At 56.4% G+C, this 15,203-nt stretch overlaps 3 protein-coding genes across 3 annotated transcripts; 1 reads left to right on the top strand and 2 right to left on the bottom strand.

Moving 5' to 3' along the window:
• Positions 1-1,342: 1,342 nt before the first annotated feature.
• On the bottom strand, positions 1,343-3,557 carry LOC122185837 (pepsin A). Its single transcript, XM_042881988.1, has 9 exons — positions 3,458-3,557; positions 3,139-3,295; positions 2,933-3,050; positions 2,695-2,813; positions 2,391-2,590; positions 2,153-2,269; positions 1,944-2,082; positions 1,733-1,825; positions 1,343-1,578 (listed from the first exon to the last, which is right to left on the bottom strand). Exons 1-9 carry the CDS (start codon positions 3,514-3,516, stop codon positions 1,429-1,431), a joined length of 1,152 nt encoding a protein of 383 aa, XP_042737922.1. The 5' UTR covers positions 3,517-3,557; the 3' UTR covers positions 1,343-1,428.
• A 4,100-nt stretch (positions 3,558-7,657) lies between these two features.
• On the top strand, positions 7,658-11,124 carry VPS37C (VPS37C subunit of ESCRT-I). Its single transcript, XM_042881990.1, has 5 exons — positions 7,658-7,877; positions 8,174-8,286; positions 8,357-8,528; positions 9,128-9,210; positions 9,454-11,124. Exons 2-5 carry the CDS (start codon positions 8,194-8,196, stop codon positions 10,171-10,173), a joined length of 1,068 nt encoding a protein of 355 aa, XP_042737924.1. The 5' UTR covers positions 7,658-7,877; positions 8,174-8,193; the 3' UTR covers positions 10,174-11,124.
• A 287-nt stretch (positions 11,125-11,411) lies between these two features.
• CD5 (CD5 molecule) lies at positions 11,412-15,134 on the bottom strand. Its single transcript, XM_042881982.1, is given in 12 exon segments — positions 11,412-12,022; positions 12,140-12,170; positions 12,172-12,257; positions 12,385-12,438; positions 12,823-12,954; positions 13,034-13,318; positions 13,608-13,970; positions 14,121-14,183; positions 14,254-14,523; positions 14,643-14,681; positions 14,760-14,916; positions 14,919-15,134. Coding segments are annotated over 12 exon segments (1,782 nt in total). The 3' UTR covers positions 11,412-11,936.
• Between the last annotated feature and the right edge of the window lie 69 nt (positions 15,135-15,203).

Raw genomic sequence — 15,203 nt, 5'->3', positions numbered from 1 at the left:
AAGCGTTGGTGGTTGGCTGCCTCGGGAGGTGGGAGGGATGGGGGAGAGAGCTGAGCAGGGCAGGAGGGATTCAATCTTCCATAGTGACAGCGTTCAGCTGCCAATGCAGGGCATGTTGGAGGCTTCCACTGCCCCCTGCCCACAGAATCCCCCAGGCACTGGGGTCCTGCCAAGCCCCTCACGCTCACATCCATGTAGTTTTCCAAGAGCTCCATGGTGGTGGTGCGGCGATGCTCGACTGCTGGGGAGAGGGCTTGCTGCAGCAGGAGCTCCCCCAGCACCCCGCTGTCCTGCAGCACTCTGCTCTGTCTTCCTGCTGCAAGATGACCCTGTGGGAATCACGGAATCACAGAAACACCAAGGTTGGAAAAGACCTACAAGAACATCCAGTCCAACCATCCACCTATCACCAAGAGTTCTCACTAAACCATGTCCCCCAACACAAAATCCAAACGTTCCTTGAACACATTATCAGAACAGAAAGCAACAGAATATGCACAATGGATTGCTGTAACTGGAGCTGTCACTGCACCGCACCTGTCCTGGAAGGACTGCAGCTGAGCACAGCGACAACCACAGGGATCCCACCATGACCACCAGTGTTCCCTACTTTGTCATCAGGGTGTGGGTGGCTACTGCCAGCACCATCAGCCACAGCCACCTCATGGCACAGGGATGCAGTGCTGCACTGTGGGGTGCCTGCCCTTAAATCACAGCACGCAGAGGCACTCCCAGATGAGGCGTGCCAGCACCCTGATAAACCAGCACTTTCATCCCACTTGGGGACACTTACTGGCCACCTGCTGCCTTGGCACTGGGCCCCTGACACCTATCAGCTTCCTGCTGTCATGCCACTGCCCTCTGTCACTTATAGGCTGCCCACTGCCTTGCTTGGAGATGTGGGGTGTTTGCACAGCTGGGTGAACCACAGGGAGCTGGGGGATGCAGTGGCACCCAGGTGGCAGCAAGCAGCATCACTAGCACCATCCTTAGATGAATCCCATCCCTGGGATGAATCTTCTGATTGTCCCTTCTGTGCACAGGAGACATGTGTGGCTTGCTGGAGGCTGGGGATGAGCCAACTGGGAGCTGCCAGGGACTCAGTGCAGGTGCTGCCAACAGGAGCCAGCGAGCCATGTGCCAGGAACAAACACAGTTTAGGAGAGCCCTGCCAGCATGGTGATGGTTTTGTCCTGGACCCTGCATACTTGTGGCCAGCAAGCATCACGGTGGGGGGAAACAAAGGGCCCCACCAGCAGGAGGAGCCCAGCCTGACATCATCAGCACCATGGAGATGCTGCAGCCTGACCTGACCCTTTCCCAGAGAAACTCAACACATGAATGCGTTTCCAAGGCTTTATTGTGCTCAGTGACAGCAGCAGCCTGAAAGAAAAAGTGGGGTCTGGCCCAGCCAGGGGCTGAAGGGGCTCAGGACAGGGGAGAGAACCCCAGCCTGTTGTTGCTCCTGTCGAAGATCACATAGTACTTGCGGATGAAGACATCGCCAAGGATCCACTGCTCACCCGACTCAGTGGGGGTGCCCATGTTTTCAATGCCAAGGCTGCAGGCCCCATCCTCCTGTGGGCAAGGATGGAGACCATCACCAACTGCCCAGGACACCCAGAAGAGTCCATCCCCACCCCTATCTCCATTTCCACCCCATCTCCATCCCATCCCCATCCCCATCCCATCCCTACCCCTATCCCCCTCACCACCCCCATGGGGTGCTCACGTTCAGCACGTAGGCGCTGGCTGGCAGGTTGAAGGCATAGCCATTGATATGGAAGGTGATATCAGGCAGTTTGCTGATGTCATCACAGCTGATCTGTTGGGAATATGGGGTCAGTGGCCCCTCTGGAACCACGTGTCCTGGAACCATGGCAGGACCTTGGCCTTCAGGGAGGATCCTGAGTCCTGTAGGTCCCCAGGATCTCCTGCCTCACCTCGTCATCAGAGCTGATACCCAGGTCACTGATGACACGATTGTAGGCATCTTCGGGCATGACTAGCAGTGAGGTGCCAGTATCCACGATGGCCTGGCAGGTGAGGTGGCAGGCGGCGTACTTCTCGCCGATGGTGACCCTGCACGGAGCCCAGAGGTGAGATATGGGATGTCACCACCCTCACCCTGTCCCATCACTGCCAAGAATACCTGTCCATGGTGATCTGCCAGTAGGTTTCAGCAGAGAGTGGGACCCAGTAGATGCCTTTGGAGGTGTAATTTGGGTCGATGCCACCAAAGAGAACAAAGCTGCCTGATTCCCCATCCCTGTAGGAGCAGCCATTAGGTACAGCGGTCCCATGGCCCAGGATCCCCGCAGCATCGAGGGGATGTGATGCTGAAGCCTCCAAGGGACCCTCAAGGAGACAACCTTCTCTGTGGGACCTACTTGCTCAGGTAGACGGAGAAGAGGTCCTGGGACACCAGGTCCTGGCTCATCATGTTGTCGAAGACAGGGGTGGCCCCAGAGGAGGAGATGCTGGGGAAGGCCAGGCCCAGGATGCCATCAAAGTTGCAGTAGTAGAAGAAGTAGCCAGGCTCACTCTCAGACAGCCCAAAGATCTGATTTTTGACATCGATGCTCGAGACCTGGTAGGAGAGATGGGGAGAGCAGGATGAGCTGGGTTGGGGCATGTGGCATCCCCATGTCCCCACGTCCCGTGACACAAGCAGCTGGATCGCTGCTGCCTTACGGCCACAGTGTCATAGCCAAGGATGCCACTCATGCTGCCGGTGCCGTAGGCGATGTAGACGGTTTCGTTGGTGCTCACGTAGGTGGAGGACTTGTAGGGGTTGAAAACATTGTGGTTGCCTGCAGGTGTGAGAGAGGAATGGTCACAGCCCATCCCACCCTTGGGCACTGAAGGCAAGGTGACAACACGTGGCAAAAGGGGACACCATCCACCAGCCCTCAGGGAGAGGGATACTCACTGCAGGCCAGGCTTTTGCAATACACAGAGGGCACCCACAGGTTGGAGGAGCCAGTGTCGAAGATGACAGTGAAGTCCTGCGGCGGGGTGCCGATGGAGATGGTGCCATAGTACGAAGCCTGTGGAAGGAGGTTAGGGGGATAGGAAGGTGATGAGAGAGTTGGTGAGGGGCTGGTAGCCCTTGGGTTGTGGCTGCCCCCTGCTCACATCCATGTAGTTCGTCATGGGCTCATAGGATTCAGTGGCAGTAAAGACATGGTTGTATTTGGAGGCTGGGTTGTAGGGATGCTTCTTCAGGAAATCCTCCAGCAAGCCATGCTCCTTCAGCTGCTTCCGCAGGGACTTTCCCTTCTGCAGCGGGACCCTGAGGTGTGGGAGAGATCAGGCTCAGGGCAGGGATGGGGATCGGGGCACGGAAGTCTGGGGGACACCCATGCTGTGCCTTGGCCGTGGCTATGGCTGGGCACTGTGAGCTGCCCCCTGTCCTTGTTGAGCCCCATCACATACCCACCACCACACTGCTCACCTGCGGATGTCACATTGGGCCAGGGCCACCAAGCTGAGGAGCAGGAGCAGCTTCATCATGGTTCTCTGTGGCAAGTTGCCGATACCAATGGTGAAGTGCCAATGTGCCAGCTGCCCCAGTTGAGTTCCTTATATACAGCCCACGGTTGTTTGGCCAGCAGCGCCGATAAGAAAGGCAAACGGCCATGTGGGAGTTATCGCAATGTCCGCAGAGGACACCAGGGGAATGTCAAGGTGATGGCTTGCCATCCCCTCCACTGGGGCACCGGATGCTTAGGGAAGGCTCAGGCCCCAGGAGAAACACATCCCAGCGTCCTGCAGTGCCATGGGGAGGCCCAGGTAGATGCTGGTCTGATTGCAGACATGGAGGATGAAACTGGGACCAATTAGGGGATGAAAGTGGGACCCAGTGGGGATGCTGCTGGCCAGGACGACACAGAGCTCACCCACGTGTGGTTGCATCAGAGGTGCTCAGCTCTGGTTCGGGCATTGTGGTGCCATGCGCGTGAGCCGGCACGGTCACCTTGTCCTGTGCACAGAGCACAGGAGGAAAACAGAGAGCCTGCAGCAGTGAGTGCCAGCCTCAGCCCCACTTTGCAAGGAGAGACAGGAAGATGGATGCTAACTTCACCAGGGAGAGGAAAGGAGAGCAGCCGAGTAGGGTCTAGCAGGAGATGATAAGGGCAGAAGGGCTGAAATGCCCGATATCCCTAGGCAGGGGACAACAGCATGCCCATATGGCAATCTTCCTGCTGGGAAAAGAAGTTTTGGGCAAATGCTCTTATTGCATTTAAAATACAAACTGAAGGAAGCCTCACGATCGGGACTGGTGCTGTGAAACTATGGTATTCTGTAACTTGGCCACTCTCATGGTCACCTATGTTAGCAAGAAAAGCTCCAGAGCAGCAATAAGTGGGCTCAAAGATGAAAAGTAGCTCTGTGAGCAGGTTTTCCTGTATCAAAAAAAAACCCACATTCCGCATGTGTGTTCTGATAGATGTGCCTCTGGGCAAGAAGGCCACTTCTCAACACCCTAAATCATAGAGACACAAAATGGTTGGGTTGGATGGGACCTTAAAGCCCATCCAGTTTCAACCCTCCCACCAAAGGTAGAGTTGCTCATCGTGGGACAGGTCAGGGTGAACCCATGGGAGGACCCCCTGAGCTGCCTCGGTCATCAGAGGGTGGTGAGGCCCTGGCACAGAATGCCCATGGAAACTGTGGATGCCCCACTCCTGGAGGTGCCCAACACCAAGCTGGATGGGGTCCTGGGCATCTTGATCTGGTGAGGGGCAACAGGCCCACAGCAGGGACTAGGGCTGGAAGGCTTTAAGATCTCTTCCAACTCAGCCATCATATTTTTCTATGATCAACAAGGGCAGGCAGGTGGCTCCAGGGGTTGAGCAGCTCTGAGATTGGCCAGAAGCTGACTTTCCTCTTTCTTAGGACTGTTGCTGAGACTTCTCCCAAATGAACAGGCCCGCAGACATCAACAGCCACACTCACATCCACGATGTCCCCCCAGGGGCAGGTGAAGGTCGAAGAAGGGCTCAGAGCCTGAAGGCAACTCATTGGCAAGGAGTAGGACCAGACTGGTGGCCAATACAGGGGGGTGAAGCCCGGGGCTGCTGCCTGTTTGCTCATACGTCAAGCTGCATGTGCCTGATAAGAAATGCAGGTTTTTTCCACTGAGAGGCCTAAAGGAAGTTTTCGGAAAACTGTTTGTTTCCAAGGGCTATTGATTTCATAATCTTATCCCGATGGGAAGCAGGCTATGAAGGGGGGAGAACAGAGTGTTCCTGGTCATTTTAACGAACAGTGGAGACAGGGAGGAAATGGAGCATGGGGACCTCACTTCACAGTCATGGGTTGATCAAGAGCCGGGCAATGTCAGGGAGATGTGGCTGCTCTGGAAATGCCTTTTGGCAGCTACTGTATTCAAGCCAGGAAAGACACAATCAAGAAATCTGCACATCCCAAGGTGTCATCATTGCTGGGAAACCAGGGTAAAAGATGCCTTACTTTTGAACACACGAGAAGGTTAGGTGACTTGGATTTGAGTGGCAAATAGCTCTGTCTGGATCCCTGTGTGGCTTTGTCAGCAACAACAAAGACAAGGTGGGAATCAGTTGCACCAGACCATCCCTGGTGGTTAGGTGCACAAAAAGTCTGGATGGGAATGGTACAAGATTGGGCACCAACACTGATGTTGCACTGAACTATCATATGTTATATTGGCCCCCTCATCCCAGGGGCCAAATCATGTGGTGAGGAACTTTGTTGATGAAGCTCCAGAAAAGCCCTACCAAACAGACCTGGTGCTAGGCAGAACTACCCTTGCTCTGTTGAGGAAAAGATATCCATTCCTAGAGCTCTACTTGTGCCAGCTCAAAAGGCTCAGCCTGAAAAAAAGTCACCTTCCTGAGATATAGTTTATCCTGGTAACAGCAGATCAAGGAAGCAAACTTGTTTTCCTCTCCCTGTTCCATCTTTCCTGACCCTTCTGTAAGGGCAGACTGAGAGGACAGGAGTCTGGTTTGACTCTCCTGAGGTGTCAAATTCCTAGAACTTGATGTAGCAAGGTTTGATTAATATCAATAAAGGAAGAGAGATGTTGGCTCCTTACTGGGCAGGACCTTTGGATGGTGAGGCCAGCTCTTCCCATCTGCTGTGGGAGACCCAGCCAGTGTCTGAGGCCACCCGCAGTATCAGCCTGTGGCTGAAGCACATGGTTTCTGAAGCCCTTGGGTTACATGAGAGCAGATACAGGAAGGGAGCTGGCTGGGCTGCAGCTCCCTTGTGAACCACATCTGCGATGTGGTGCTGAGAAAGTTGAGTGACTGTTAGGCTCAAAGGGACATCAAACCAAAACCACAAATGAACGTGGCCAGACCAAAAACCAAAGGTGATATGTGAGACAGAATCAGGGCTGCTGAGCTGAATTCTGTACAAGATTTTTTAACCCTGCACTGATTTTGTGTTGCTTTGCTCCAGCTTCGTACTGCCACCTCCCACTTTGGTGCCCAATTAGCTGTGAACAACATCAGATCCACTCATCAAGTCTCCCCTCAATGGTATCATTCACATACAATACTGCTTATACCGTACTCAGTCCTTACAGTTTGACAAATGGTGAGCTGGATGTGCTCCAGCCCTTTCATGTCCCTGGAGACTGTTCCTCACACTATCGATCCTCCTTGAAAATATCAATCTCCCTTCGGAATTTCATGTCCCTTTCCTGCAATAACATTGGGTTCTGCTGAGGTTATCATCCCTGTTATGCACCGACTGGACCACTGGGTACTGAACCAGATCTGTATGACTCATGTTTGTCATACAGAAGCCAACAGGGCCTCACGTGGCACACGGAAACCAGAGGTGCCTTTCTGGAGCCGTGTGTTTTGATGGCAGCACCTCTGAAATATTGCCATGACCTTGCTGTGGTCCCCTTTGTGTTCCACGCTTCCTCATGACTGTCTGCACAGAGCTTTAAGCTAAAAGATGAGGCATTCAGATCAGTTATGAGGAGGAAATTCTGTACTCAGAAAGTGATGAGGCCCTGACGGAAGGGAGCCGTGGATTCCCCATCCCTGGAGGTGCTTGTTCAAAGCCAGGCTGGATGGGGCTCTGGGCAGCCTGATCAGGTGGCAACCAGCCCACAAGGGATTGGGGCTGGGGAGGCTTTGAGGCCCCTCCCAACCCAACCATTCTGTGGTTCTGTGATCTTACAGGTCCGTTCCAAACCAACTGTTCTGTGGTCCTATGGTTCCATGAAACGTGGCAGCATTCTGCAGACCACAAGTGGATGGCAGGTGTGTTTGCCTTGCTGCTCACATTGGTTGCTTTATGCAAGGCAGGCTATTCACAAGGACTTGCTCTTCTTGCATTTCTTGCAGGGCTCGCCAGCAGAGCAGCAAGAGCAGCACTCTGATCCACCTGAGCCAGCAGCCGTTGCAACTCTGTGAGAAGCAGCTGCTACTCAGCGTGAGATGCTTTACACAACACAAAGGAGCTCCCTGCATGGAAGCCCTGCAGTGTGGCTCGAGAAGCCAGGCCCCGCTTCAGCTACAGCCACAAACCCAGCCCACACCGAGTCCAGGCCACAAGATGGCGGCGGCGTCACGCACCCCTCGCCGCCAGGGGGCGCCACATCCCTCAGCGCGCAGCGGCGGCGCTCACTTCCGGTGAGGCGCCGGAAGTCAGTGGCGGCGCAGTCCGGCGGCCCGAAGCCGGGCGGAGCGCGGCTGGGCTTTACGCCCGCCGGTGTTTGCGGCCTTTCGGTGCTGTCGTGGGCATCGTCGCGTTGGTGGAGGGGCTCCGCGCTGGGTCCTGAGCGGGGACGGTGCTGGGGAGAAGCGGGCCGAAGGGAGGCGAACTTTGACAGGAGCGCCTAGTGCAAGCGAGCGGCCTTCCGGGTCTCTGTGAGTAAGAACTGAAGCTGTTTCTGTATCCTTAATCGGATCGCTGCCTGATCGCGGGGGGCTGGGTTTGACTTCGGGGAGGTTCAGGCTGAGTGTGAGGAAAGATTTCTTTTCGGAAAGAGTGGTGAGGCACAGGCTGCCCGGGGGGCGTAGTGGAGTCACCGTCCCTGGGTGTGCTCAGGAACCACGGAGATGTGGCACTGGGGGACGTGGCCCAGTGGGCGTGGGCTGGGCTGGATGATCTTAGTGATGTTTTCCAGCCTTACTGCCTTTTTGAATTCCTTTCCCTGTTCTAGGAGGCCGTGGCTGTCTGAGCATGGACACCCTGAAGAACCGTACTGTGGAGGAGCTCCAGGCTCTGCAGGAGGATGCTGCAGAGATCGAGCGCTTGGCCCTGGAGTCCAGGGAGGTAAGCAGTGAGGCAGGCAGGTGAGGGCTGGCTGCGTGGCACTGTGCTGACCGTGGGCTCTGCTCCTCAGGTGCAGGAGCTGCAGCTGGAGAGGGAGATGGCGCTCGCTGCCAATCGCAGCCTTGCTGAGCAGAACCTGAAGTTCCAGGTTCCTCTGGAGACAGGACGTTCTGAGCTCTCCAGCAAGTATGAGGAGCTGCAAAACCTCACTGAACGCTGTAAGGAGCAGAAGGCAAAGCTGGGTGAGTGGCTTCAGTCTCATTTCCTTTTGTATAATTGCAGAACCACACAGTGGTTGAGTTGGAAGTGACCTCAAAGCCCCCCAGCCCTAACTACTGCTGTGGGCTGGTTGTCACCCACCAGATTGGGCTGCCCAGGGCCCCATCCAGCCTGGCTTTGGGCATCTCCAGGGATGGGACACACAGCTTCGTCAAGAAGCTATGCCAGGGCCTCACTGTACCCTGAGTGAGGAATCTCATCCTCAGCCAGATTTCCTCTTTATTAGTTTTAAACCCTTCTCCCTTCATTCTGTCACTCTCTGCCTGTGTAAAAGATCTTTCTCCTCTGTTTATAAGCTGCGTTTAGGTACCAATCAGGTATGGCAGTGGTTAAGACTGTTTCCTATTTAGACTTTTTCCTTACACCAACATTTTCCAAGGTGGGAAGACACTGTCGGAAAGGCACGTGGGGCACAGAAATGAGGACAGTGAACTCCTTCTGCTTTAGGTTTTCCTTGTGTCTCAGTGCAAAGCTGTGGAATAGGTGACAAGCTCTGTTAGACAGGTCAGTGTACTAACGTTTTTGCCCCATTCTGTGTTTATTTCTCTGCTCTTTTCCCCAGAGAAATTTTCAGCCGCAATGCATCCTCAAATGTTGCTGGATCTCCTGCAGGTGGAAAGCCAAAAAATTGAAGAGGAGTCTGAGGTGAGCTTAAGGTTTGAAACAATTAGCAGTTCAAGTGATTAGTTCTAAGAGATTTGCAGTTACTCTCCCAAACCTAATCCCTTAAATCAAGGATTATCTTTCTGTAGCTTGACATTGTCGCTCCAAAAAAGGTTGGATTATTCTTTCTTTGCTTCTGTGTGGTGCGGTCCTGAGGGAGATGTCAATCCCAAAGTGGATCTGGGGAGGCAGCACTGAGGGATGTTGTACTGTCTTCTCTTCCAGAAAATGGCTGAGAAGTTCCTGGAGGGTGAGGTGGTCCTGGAGACCTTCCTTGAGCAGTTCTTGGTGATGAGGAAGTTGTCCCACTTGCGCCGGGTCAGGGTGGAAAAGCTGCAGGAGGTGCTGCGGAAGTCACGAGCACCACAGGAGCCTGTCAGGGACGCACAGCAGCAGCAGCATCCTTGTGCACCCGTGGACCCACCGCAGCTACTGCCCGTCCCATCAGGGGCTCCTTCCTTTCCTCTGCCCTACAGCCCGGCCCCAGCCATGCCGCCTGGCCCCACAGCGCACGGCGCTCTCCCACCTGCTCCTTTTGCAGGTTCCCCACTCACGACAGGACACGTTGCTGCCTCTCAGCCCAGCGCCCAGCCTGCCCTTCCCTACCAGCCTCCTCCGGGTGCCACGTACCCACCCTTGCAGGCTGCTGACTCCGCACCAGGCTTCCCCAAGCCTCCCCCAGGCGCCTCGTTTGCACCAGCCTACTCCTGGTCTCCATCCAGGGGCCCACCGCATGTCCCCTCCTTTCCCTCCACTCCACCACCCAGACCTGCCTACCCACCCTACGCACCCCCTGGGGCTGGGCGGCCACAGTGTCCCTACCCCACGCAGCCTCCCCTCCCCAGTTTTCCAATCCCCCCTCAGCCTCCCTATCCACCAGGGCCACCCTGTGGGTACCAGCCCCCACCCGGGAACCCCCCGCGCCCTGCTTGGCCTGGCAACTAAACCAGACGGTGTCCTCTGCTGCTCCCTCCTCTTTGTGGACTGAGGAAGAGGAGCGAGCCCAGAGCGTGGCTCTTCAGCCCCTGCACGCCAGAGTGTCGCATAGGATGCAGTAGCAGCCACACGTCTTTGGGATCATTGCGAAGTGGCTGCCAGCGGGCTGAAGTGGCTGCTTCCCAGCAGGTTCATCCAGGCTCTGCTATAGCACCCAGGCAGCCAGCTGTGTGTTATACGTGGGCTGTGCACTGATAAGGCCTGCTGGGAGCCTGACCGCTCTGTGTGCAAGCAAGCAAACCTCTGGGTCTGCCTGTCGTTTATAACACATGTAGTGTAGGAATTCCCAGCTTCTTCATAGATATCCCAAAGGTACAGTGGGAATCACAGTATTTCAGCCACAAAATGTTTGCTGTCTGCAAGGGGCCCTCCTGAGATAGGAGGTGGGAATAGCTGGGCTCGCAGGTGTGTTGCAGCTCAGAGATGCTGCCAGCACGCCCTAAAGCAGAAGCACATCCCAGTGCTGCCCCTTTCAGGTGACAAAACCCATCTCCACACTGCCCAGGAGCCTCCGCATCCCACACAGGCTCTGACTGAGGGCATGAAGGCTCCAAGCACAGAATGTGGGTGCTTTTACACTAAGAGGGGTTCACGCTGCCCTGGGGGGTGTGCCCAGGTTGCACGGAGGAGTTGGTGTTGCACACTCAGCTGCTCCTGTGGTGCCCAGGGATGGATTTGGGATTCCCCTTCTCCGGAAACACGAGGTGATGGGGAGCCAGGGCTGCTAGCAGAAATGGCGTTTGCATTGCTCAGCACTTTTTCCTACCAATACCGCTTCTATGTCTGTAAGTTATTTATAAGGGGAGATTACTAATGGACTAGAGCAAGAGGAATGCTTTAGGGGTCGATGGAAGCAGTCCCGCATGATGGTTAATTACAGTAATAAAATGGTGAATCGTACACGGAGTCCCAGCAGTGGTACCTTCAGAAATGACAGAGCTCTATTGATCTTTCCGTGCCATCTTGGCAGCCTCACACTGACTTCCTCTCCATTTTGTCAGCTCAACCTTTCACCCTCCTGCACTGTCTTCTAGTGCATCCTTCCTGCTCTCTGGCTCTTTCTCCCCAAGGGGCCCTTTGCTGCCTTTCTGCACGTTTCTTGCTCATCCATCCCTTGTGCTGGTGGTGCCTTTTGGTTGGCCATCCGAGGAACGGCGCGGTAGCGGAGGGTGAAGAACAAGGCATCATTACCAGAAATAACCATTTTATTACCAATTCAATGGATTGCTTCTCGATGTTTCTGTTCTTCCTGCGCTGCCCATCCACGCTTTGCTTTTTGCACAGCCCTTGTGCTGCCCTGCGCACGCGCAGCCAACTTCATTTCTCTGCTTACAGCCCCAAGGCGCGCGGTTGCATCACGGCAGCCCTTGGCCCCATGGTGCAAACTTTCAGATGCATGCAGAGCTCAGAAAGCCCCCACCTTGCGCTTTCCAAGGCAGGAAGGAGGCCCAGAAGTGAGAGAATGAGCAGGAAAAAGCAAAAGGTTGCTCAGAGGCTGAGATGCATCAGCACCCTGAGGCCATCGTGGGGTCAGAGATGAGCACAGCAAAGGATGTGAGTGGGCTCAGCTCCAGCAGAGAGATCCTCAAGTGAGCAGGGTGGGCTCCAGCACCGCGGGGATGGGGATGTGTGGGCATCCACCCATCTGTTCCTCCGGCTCTGTGCAGCTGAATTAACCGATCCCATCAATGGGGCGGCCCTACCTCTGCATCTCACAGCCTGCGGGCAGAGTGCAGGTCGTAGTCACTGTCAGAGGAGTTGTCCAGGGCGCTGGCAGCTCGTGCTGTGCCTTCCAGGGCTGTGGATTGAACCACACACGGCTCCTTACCCAGTGCCACCAGATGGTGCCCGCGTTACAGAGCCCCACATTCATCCTTCCCCATGGGAAGGGAGTGCACGTTGCCAGTGTCCTCACCTGGGTACGCCGACAGGCTCTTCTGGGGGGGGCTGAGCATAATCATTGTCCCTCCCCTGCGCCCTCTGCTCCTCCACTCTTGCCCTCGGGGTGACAGTGCTGTTGCGGTGGAAGGAGACTGCAAGGCAGGGTGGCTTGGGAAGAGTGCTTGGTGCCACCAAGCCAGCACTGCACTGACAATTCAATGTGGTGGCAAGAAACAAGAGCTCTTTACAGCCCATGCCAAAACCCCGCTCCCTGCTCACCGCTCTGGTGCAGTCCCGTGGGGCCGATCCACTGCCGCTGCTTCTTCTTGGAGACTGTGAGGAAGGGATGGAGAGAGGGAGGGAGAGGATGCAGTCAGGTTGTGTCCCCCCAGGAGCCCACTGTGGCCCCATCTGCCATGCCCAGTAATCCTGGTAATCTCCTGTCTCATATTGAGCACTCATTTATGCGCCTAATCCTCGTGCTGCAGGCAGCATGGGGACGGTGGGGACAGGGTGGTGGCAACGGCGTAGGGAAAATGGGGATGAAATGGTAGCACTGATGTAGGGACAGTGAGGATGGAGTGCTAGCATCAGTGTGGGATCCAGGGGAAGGCACATGGAGTGCACACGTGTCACCCTAAAAACTCCAGGGAGGTGGGGGATGTGGTTGACACAAAGAGAGGGGTTTGGGGACAGGTTGGGGGTCTGGCCACCTACTCCTCTTCATCAGCCTCCTATAGGCAGGGGGACCACAGATGAGCAGCAGGACTCCCAGCAGGAGCAGGGCCAGGCAGATGCTGGCCACTGTGCCAGGTGCGGTGCCAGCAGGAGGCGGCTTCGACATCTGGCCTGAGAGAAGATGGTGTCACCATGCAGGTGGCACCCCCAAGGGAGTGGCACTGCGAGGGGTGGGCGCACAGCTGCTTACAGACCACATGGGTGCGAGAGCAGCCATAGACTTCCTTGGGGCTCTCGGGACAGAGGTGGAGGTAACGCTCCTTGCAGATGATCCCAGTGGCATGGGAGTCCCGCAGCTCGACGCTGAAGGAGAGGTCCCCACAGCGCAGCTCCCTGCAGAGCTGGCGGCCTCGCTCGACACGGTGTACCTGCTCGTCACATAGCATGTGCCAGTGGCCCCTCTGGAACACCTCGATGTGCCCCTCGCATGGCGTGGGGCCGCCTGCCAGCCTGCGCCCGGCATGTGGCTGGGAACCTGCAGGGAGAGGACTGGTGGCACGGTGGCACAGACAGTGCCATCCCATGGCAAGCACAGCCATGAAGACCCACAACAGCAATATGTCATCTCATTAAGCCCCCCGAGCCCCACAGGACAGCTTCAAAGCCTGAGCAGATGGAGGTGAGGGCCAAGGGCTTGGCAATCCCATGGCACAAGCAGGATGCTGCGTACATCTTCCAGTAACCAAATGTGTGCAGTTTTGTCTTTGTATGTGAGTGCAAGGGGCACCACTGCCACCCATCCTTTGTCCCTGTCACACACTCACCTGGACAGATGAGGAAGGTGGACGCTTTCCTGTGCCCAGAGCTGGTCCAGCTGAAGCAGTCGAGTAATTCAGGGCTGGTGCACGGCACCACTGCCTCCCACCTCACAGGCAGGCGGCTCTCTGATGGCAGAGACATGGGGCCACCCACTGGGCCACCAATGGGGATGTCAACGGTGTCACCCACAGCGACACCAATGGGGATACCACTGGGGTTGTTGCAGCCAAGTGCACGGCAGATGCGGGTGGGCAGCTCCGGCCAAACGTCTGGGCTGAGTGCCACGGCCCCCCATCGGCCCCGCAGGTGCAGCTCCACAAAGCCTGAGCAGCTGAAGTTGCCATCCACCAACCGCAGCCATGGGGCGCCTGGGGAGGGAACAGAGACAGTGCAGCCATCACACGCGTGGACCTCATCCCCAAATTCGCATTGGTGGGGAACAAAATCCTCGCTATGCAAATCCTATCCCGCCACCCAGCTGAGCTTCCGCAGGGTGGCTGTGGGCAGGGGGCTCTCACCGGTGGGCTCAGGGCTGGTGGTGGGAGGCACAGGTGGGGGCTCGGTTCTGGTGGGCTCTGGCTCTGAAATGAGAAGAGAGGCAGCAGGTGGGGGCAGTGGGGGCACAGATGGCCTTAGGAAAGCCATGCTCACCACTGCAGGCGATGATAGCTTGCTGGCTGCAGTTGGCGGCCACCCAATGGCACCTCTCCATCCCCTCGCACCGCATAGCCCATGCCTGCTGCTCCTCAAGGTTGGGAGGCATGAAGTTCAGCTTGGTAGGAGGGCCACAGTCCAGCTGCTGGCACACACTGTCCTGGCTCACACCATCCCAACACACAGGGCTCCATCCACTCCACATTTGCACCTCCAGCAGCCCAGTACAGCGGCAGCCACCACCAGAGAGCCGCAAGGTGGGCTTTTCTGTAACAGTGAGCATTGGTGGTCAGCATCCCCCACCTGGCACTGGGCAGGCATCCCATGCCACCGTGGAACCATACGGGTTCCACAACCCCAAAGCCGGAGCCCCAAAGCGCACTGACCTCCAGGGCCCAGGGCTGCTCCTCTGTGCCTGCAGCCAGCTGCAAGAGAAGGAGACAGCATCAGCCTGCGCCCCACACCATGGGCAGTGTGCCCCAGGAGAAGCACCGCGTACTCACCCCACATCCCCACCATGAGCAGAAGGCACAGGACGGGTGCCTGGGCTGCCATGGAGCCGTGCTGCCTCCTCCGCCCTGGTGCTGGTGGCTGAGCGGGAGGTGTGTGGAGCAGCAACGCCTCTGTACCCAGCCTGGGGAAGGGAGGCGGGGGGGAGAGACTGGGGGGGGAGGGGGCAGGCAGGCAGCAGCAGGCTGTTTTTCTTCCCTCTGTGGTTTTTGCGTCACATCTTCCTCATTTGAAGTTGCATCCTGGCAGCTGCCTCGCCAGAGGCAGAACCAGCGAGAAAGAGGGGGACTGTACCTCATTTTTGACCCCATGCTCATCCCCAACCCATCTACAACCTCATAACATCTTATCTCCTTCTCTATCTCCATCCAATCCCCACTCCATCCTCATTTCCATTTCCATCTCCGTCTCGTTCCCTTCCTGTCCCCATTCCTGTT

The sequence above is a fragment of the Lagopus leucura genome, unplaced genomic scaffold (genome assembly GCF_019238085.1).
Source record: "Lagopus leucura isolate 7727_CA_CO unplaced genomic scaffold, USGS_WTPT01 Super-Scaffold_100033, whole genome shotgun sequence".
Classification (NCBI taxonomy): domain Eukaryota; kingdom Metazoa; phylum Chordata; class Aves; order Galliformes; family Phasianidae; genus Lagopus; species Lagopus leucura.
The sequence above is the reverse complement of the archived record's forward strand: the minus strand, read 5'-3'. Positions and strand labels throughout refer to the sequence as shown.

Bases quoted from the DNA above. Each gene is read 5' to 3' on its own strand.
- LOC122185837 (XM_042881988.1), bottom strand. From the start codon at position 3,516: ATGATGAAGCTGCTCCTGCTCCTCAGCTTGGTGGCCCTGGCCCAATGT. The intron at 2,814-2,932 runs GTGAGTATCCCT...TCACACCTGCAG, and splicing joins TTGCAAAAGCCTGGCCTGCA to GCAACCACAATGTTTTCAAC. The intron at 1,826-1,943 runs GTGAGGCAGGAG...TATTCCCAACAG, and splicing joins GTATCAGCTCTGATGACGAG to ATCAGCTGTGATGACATCAG.
- VPS37C (XM_042881990.1), top strand. From the start codon at position 8,194: ATGGACACCCTGAAGAACCGTACTGTGGAGGAGCTCCAGGCTCTGCAG. The intron at 8,529-9,127 runs GTGAGTGGCTTC...TCTTTTCCCCAG, and splicing joins GGAGCAGAAGGCAAAGCTGG to AGAAATTTTCAGCCGCAATG. The intron at 9,211-9,453 runs GTGAGCTTAAGG...CTTCTCTTCCAG, and splicing joins AAATTGAAGAGGAGTCTGAG to AAAATGGCTGAGAAGTTCCT.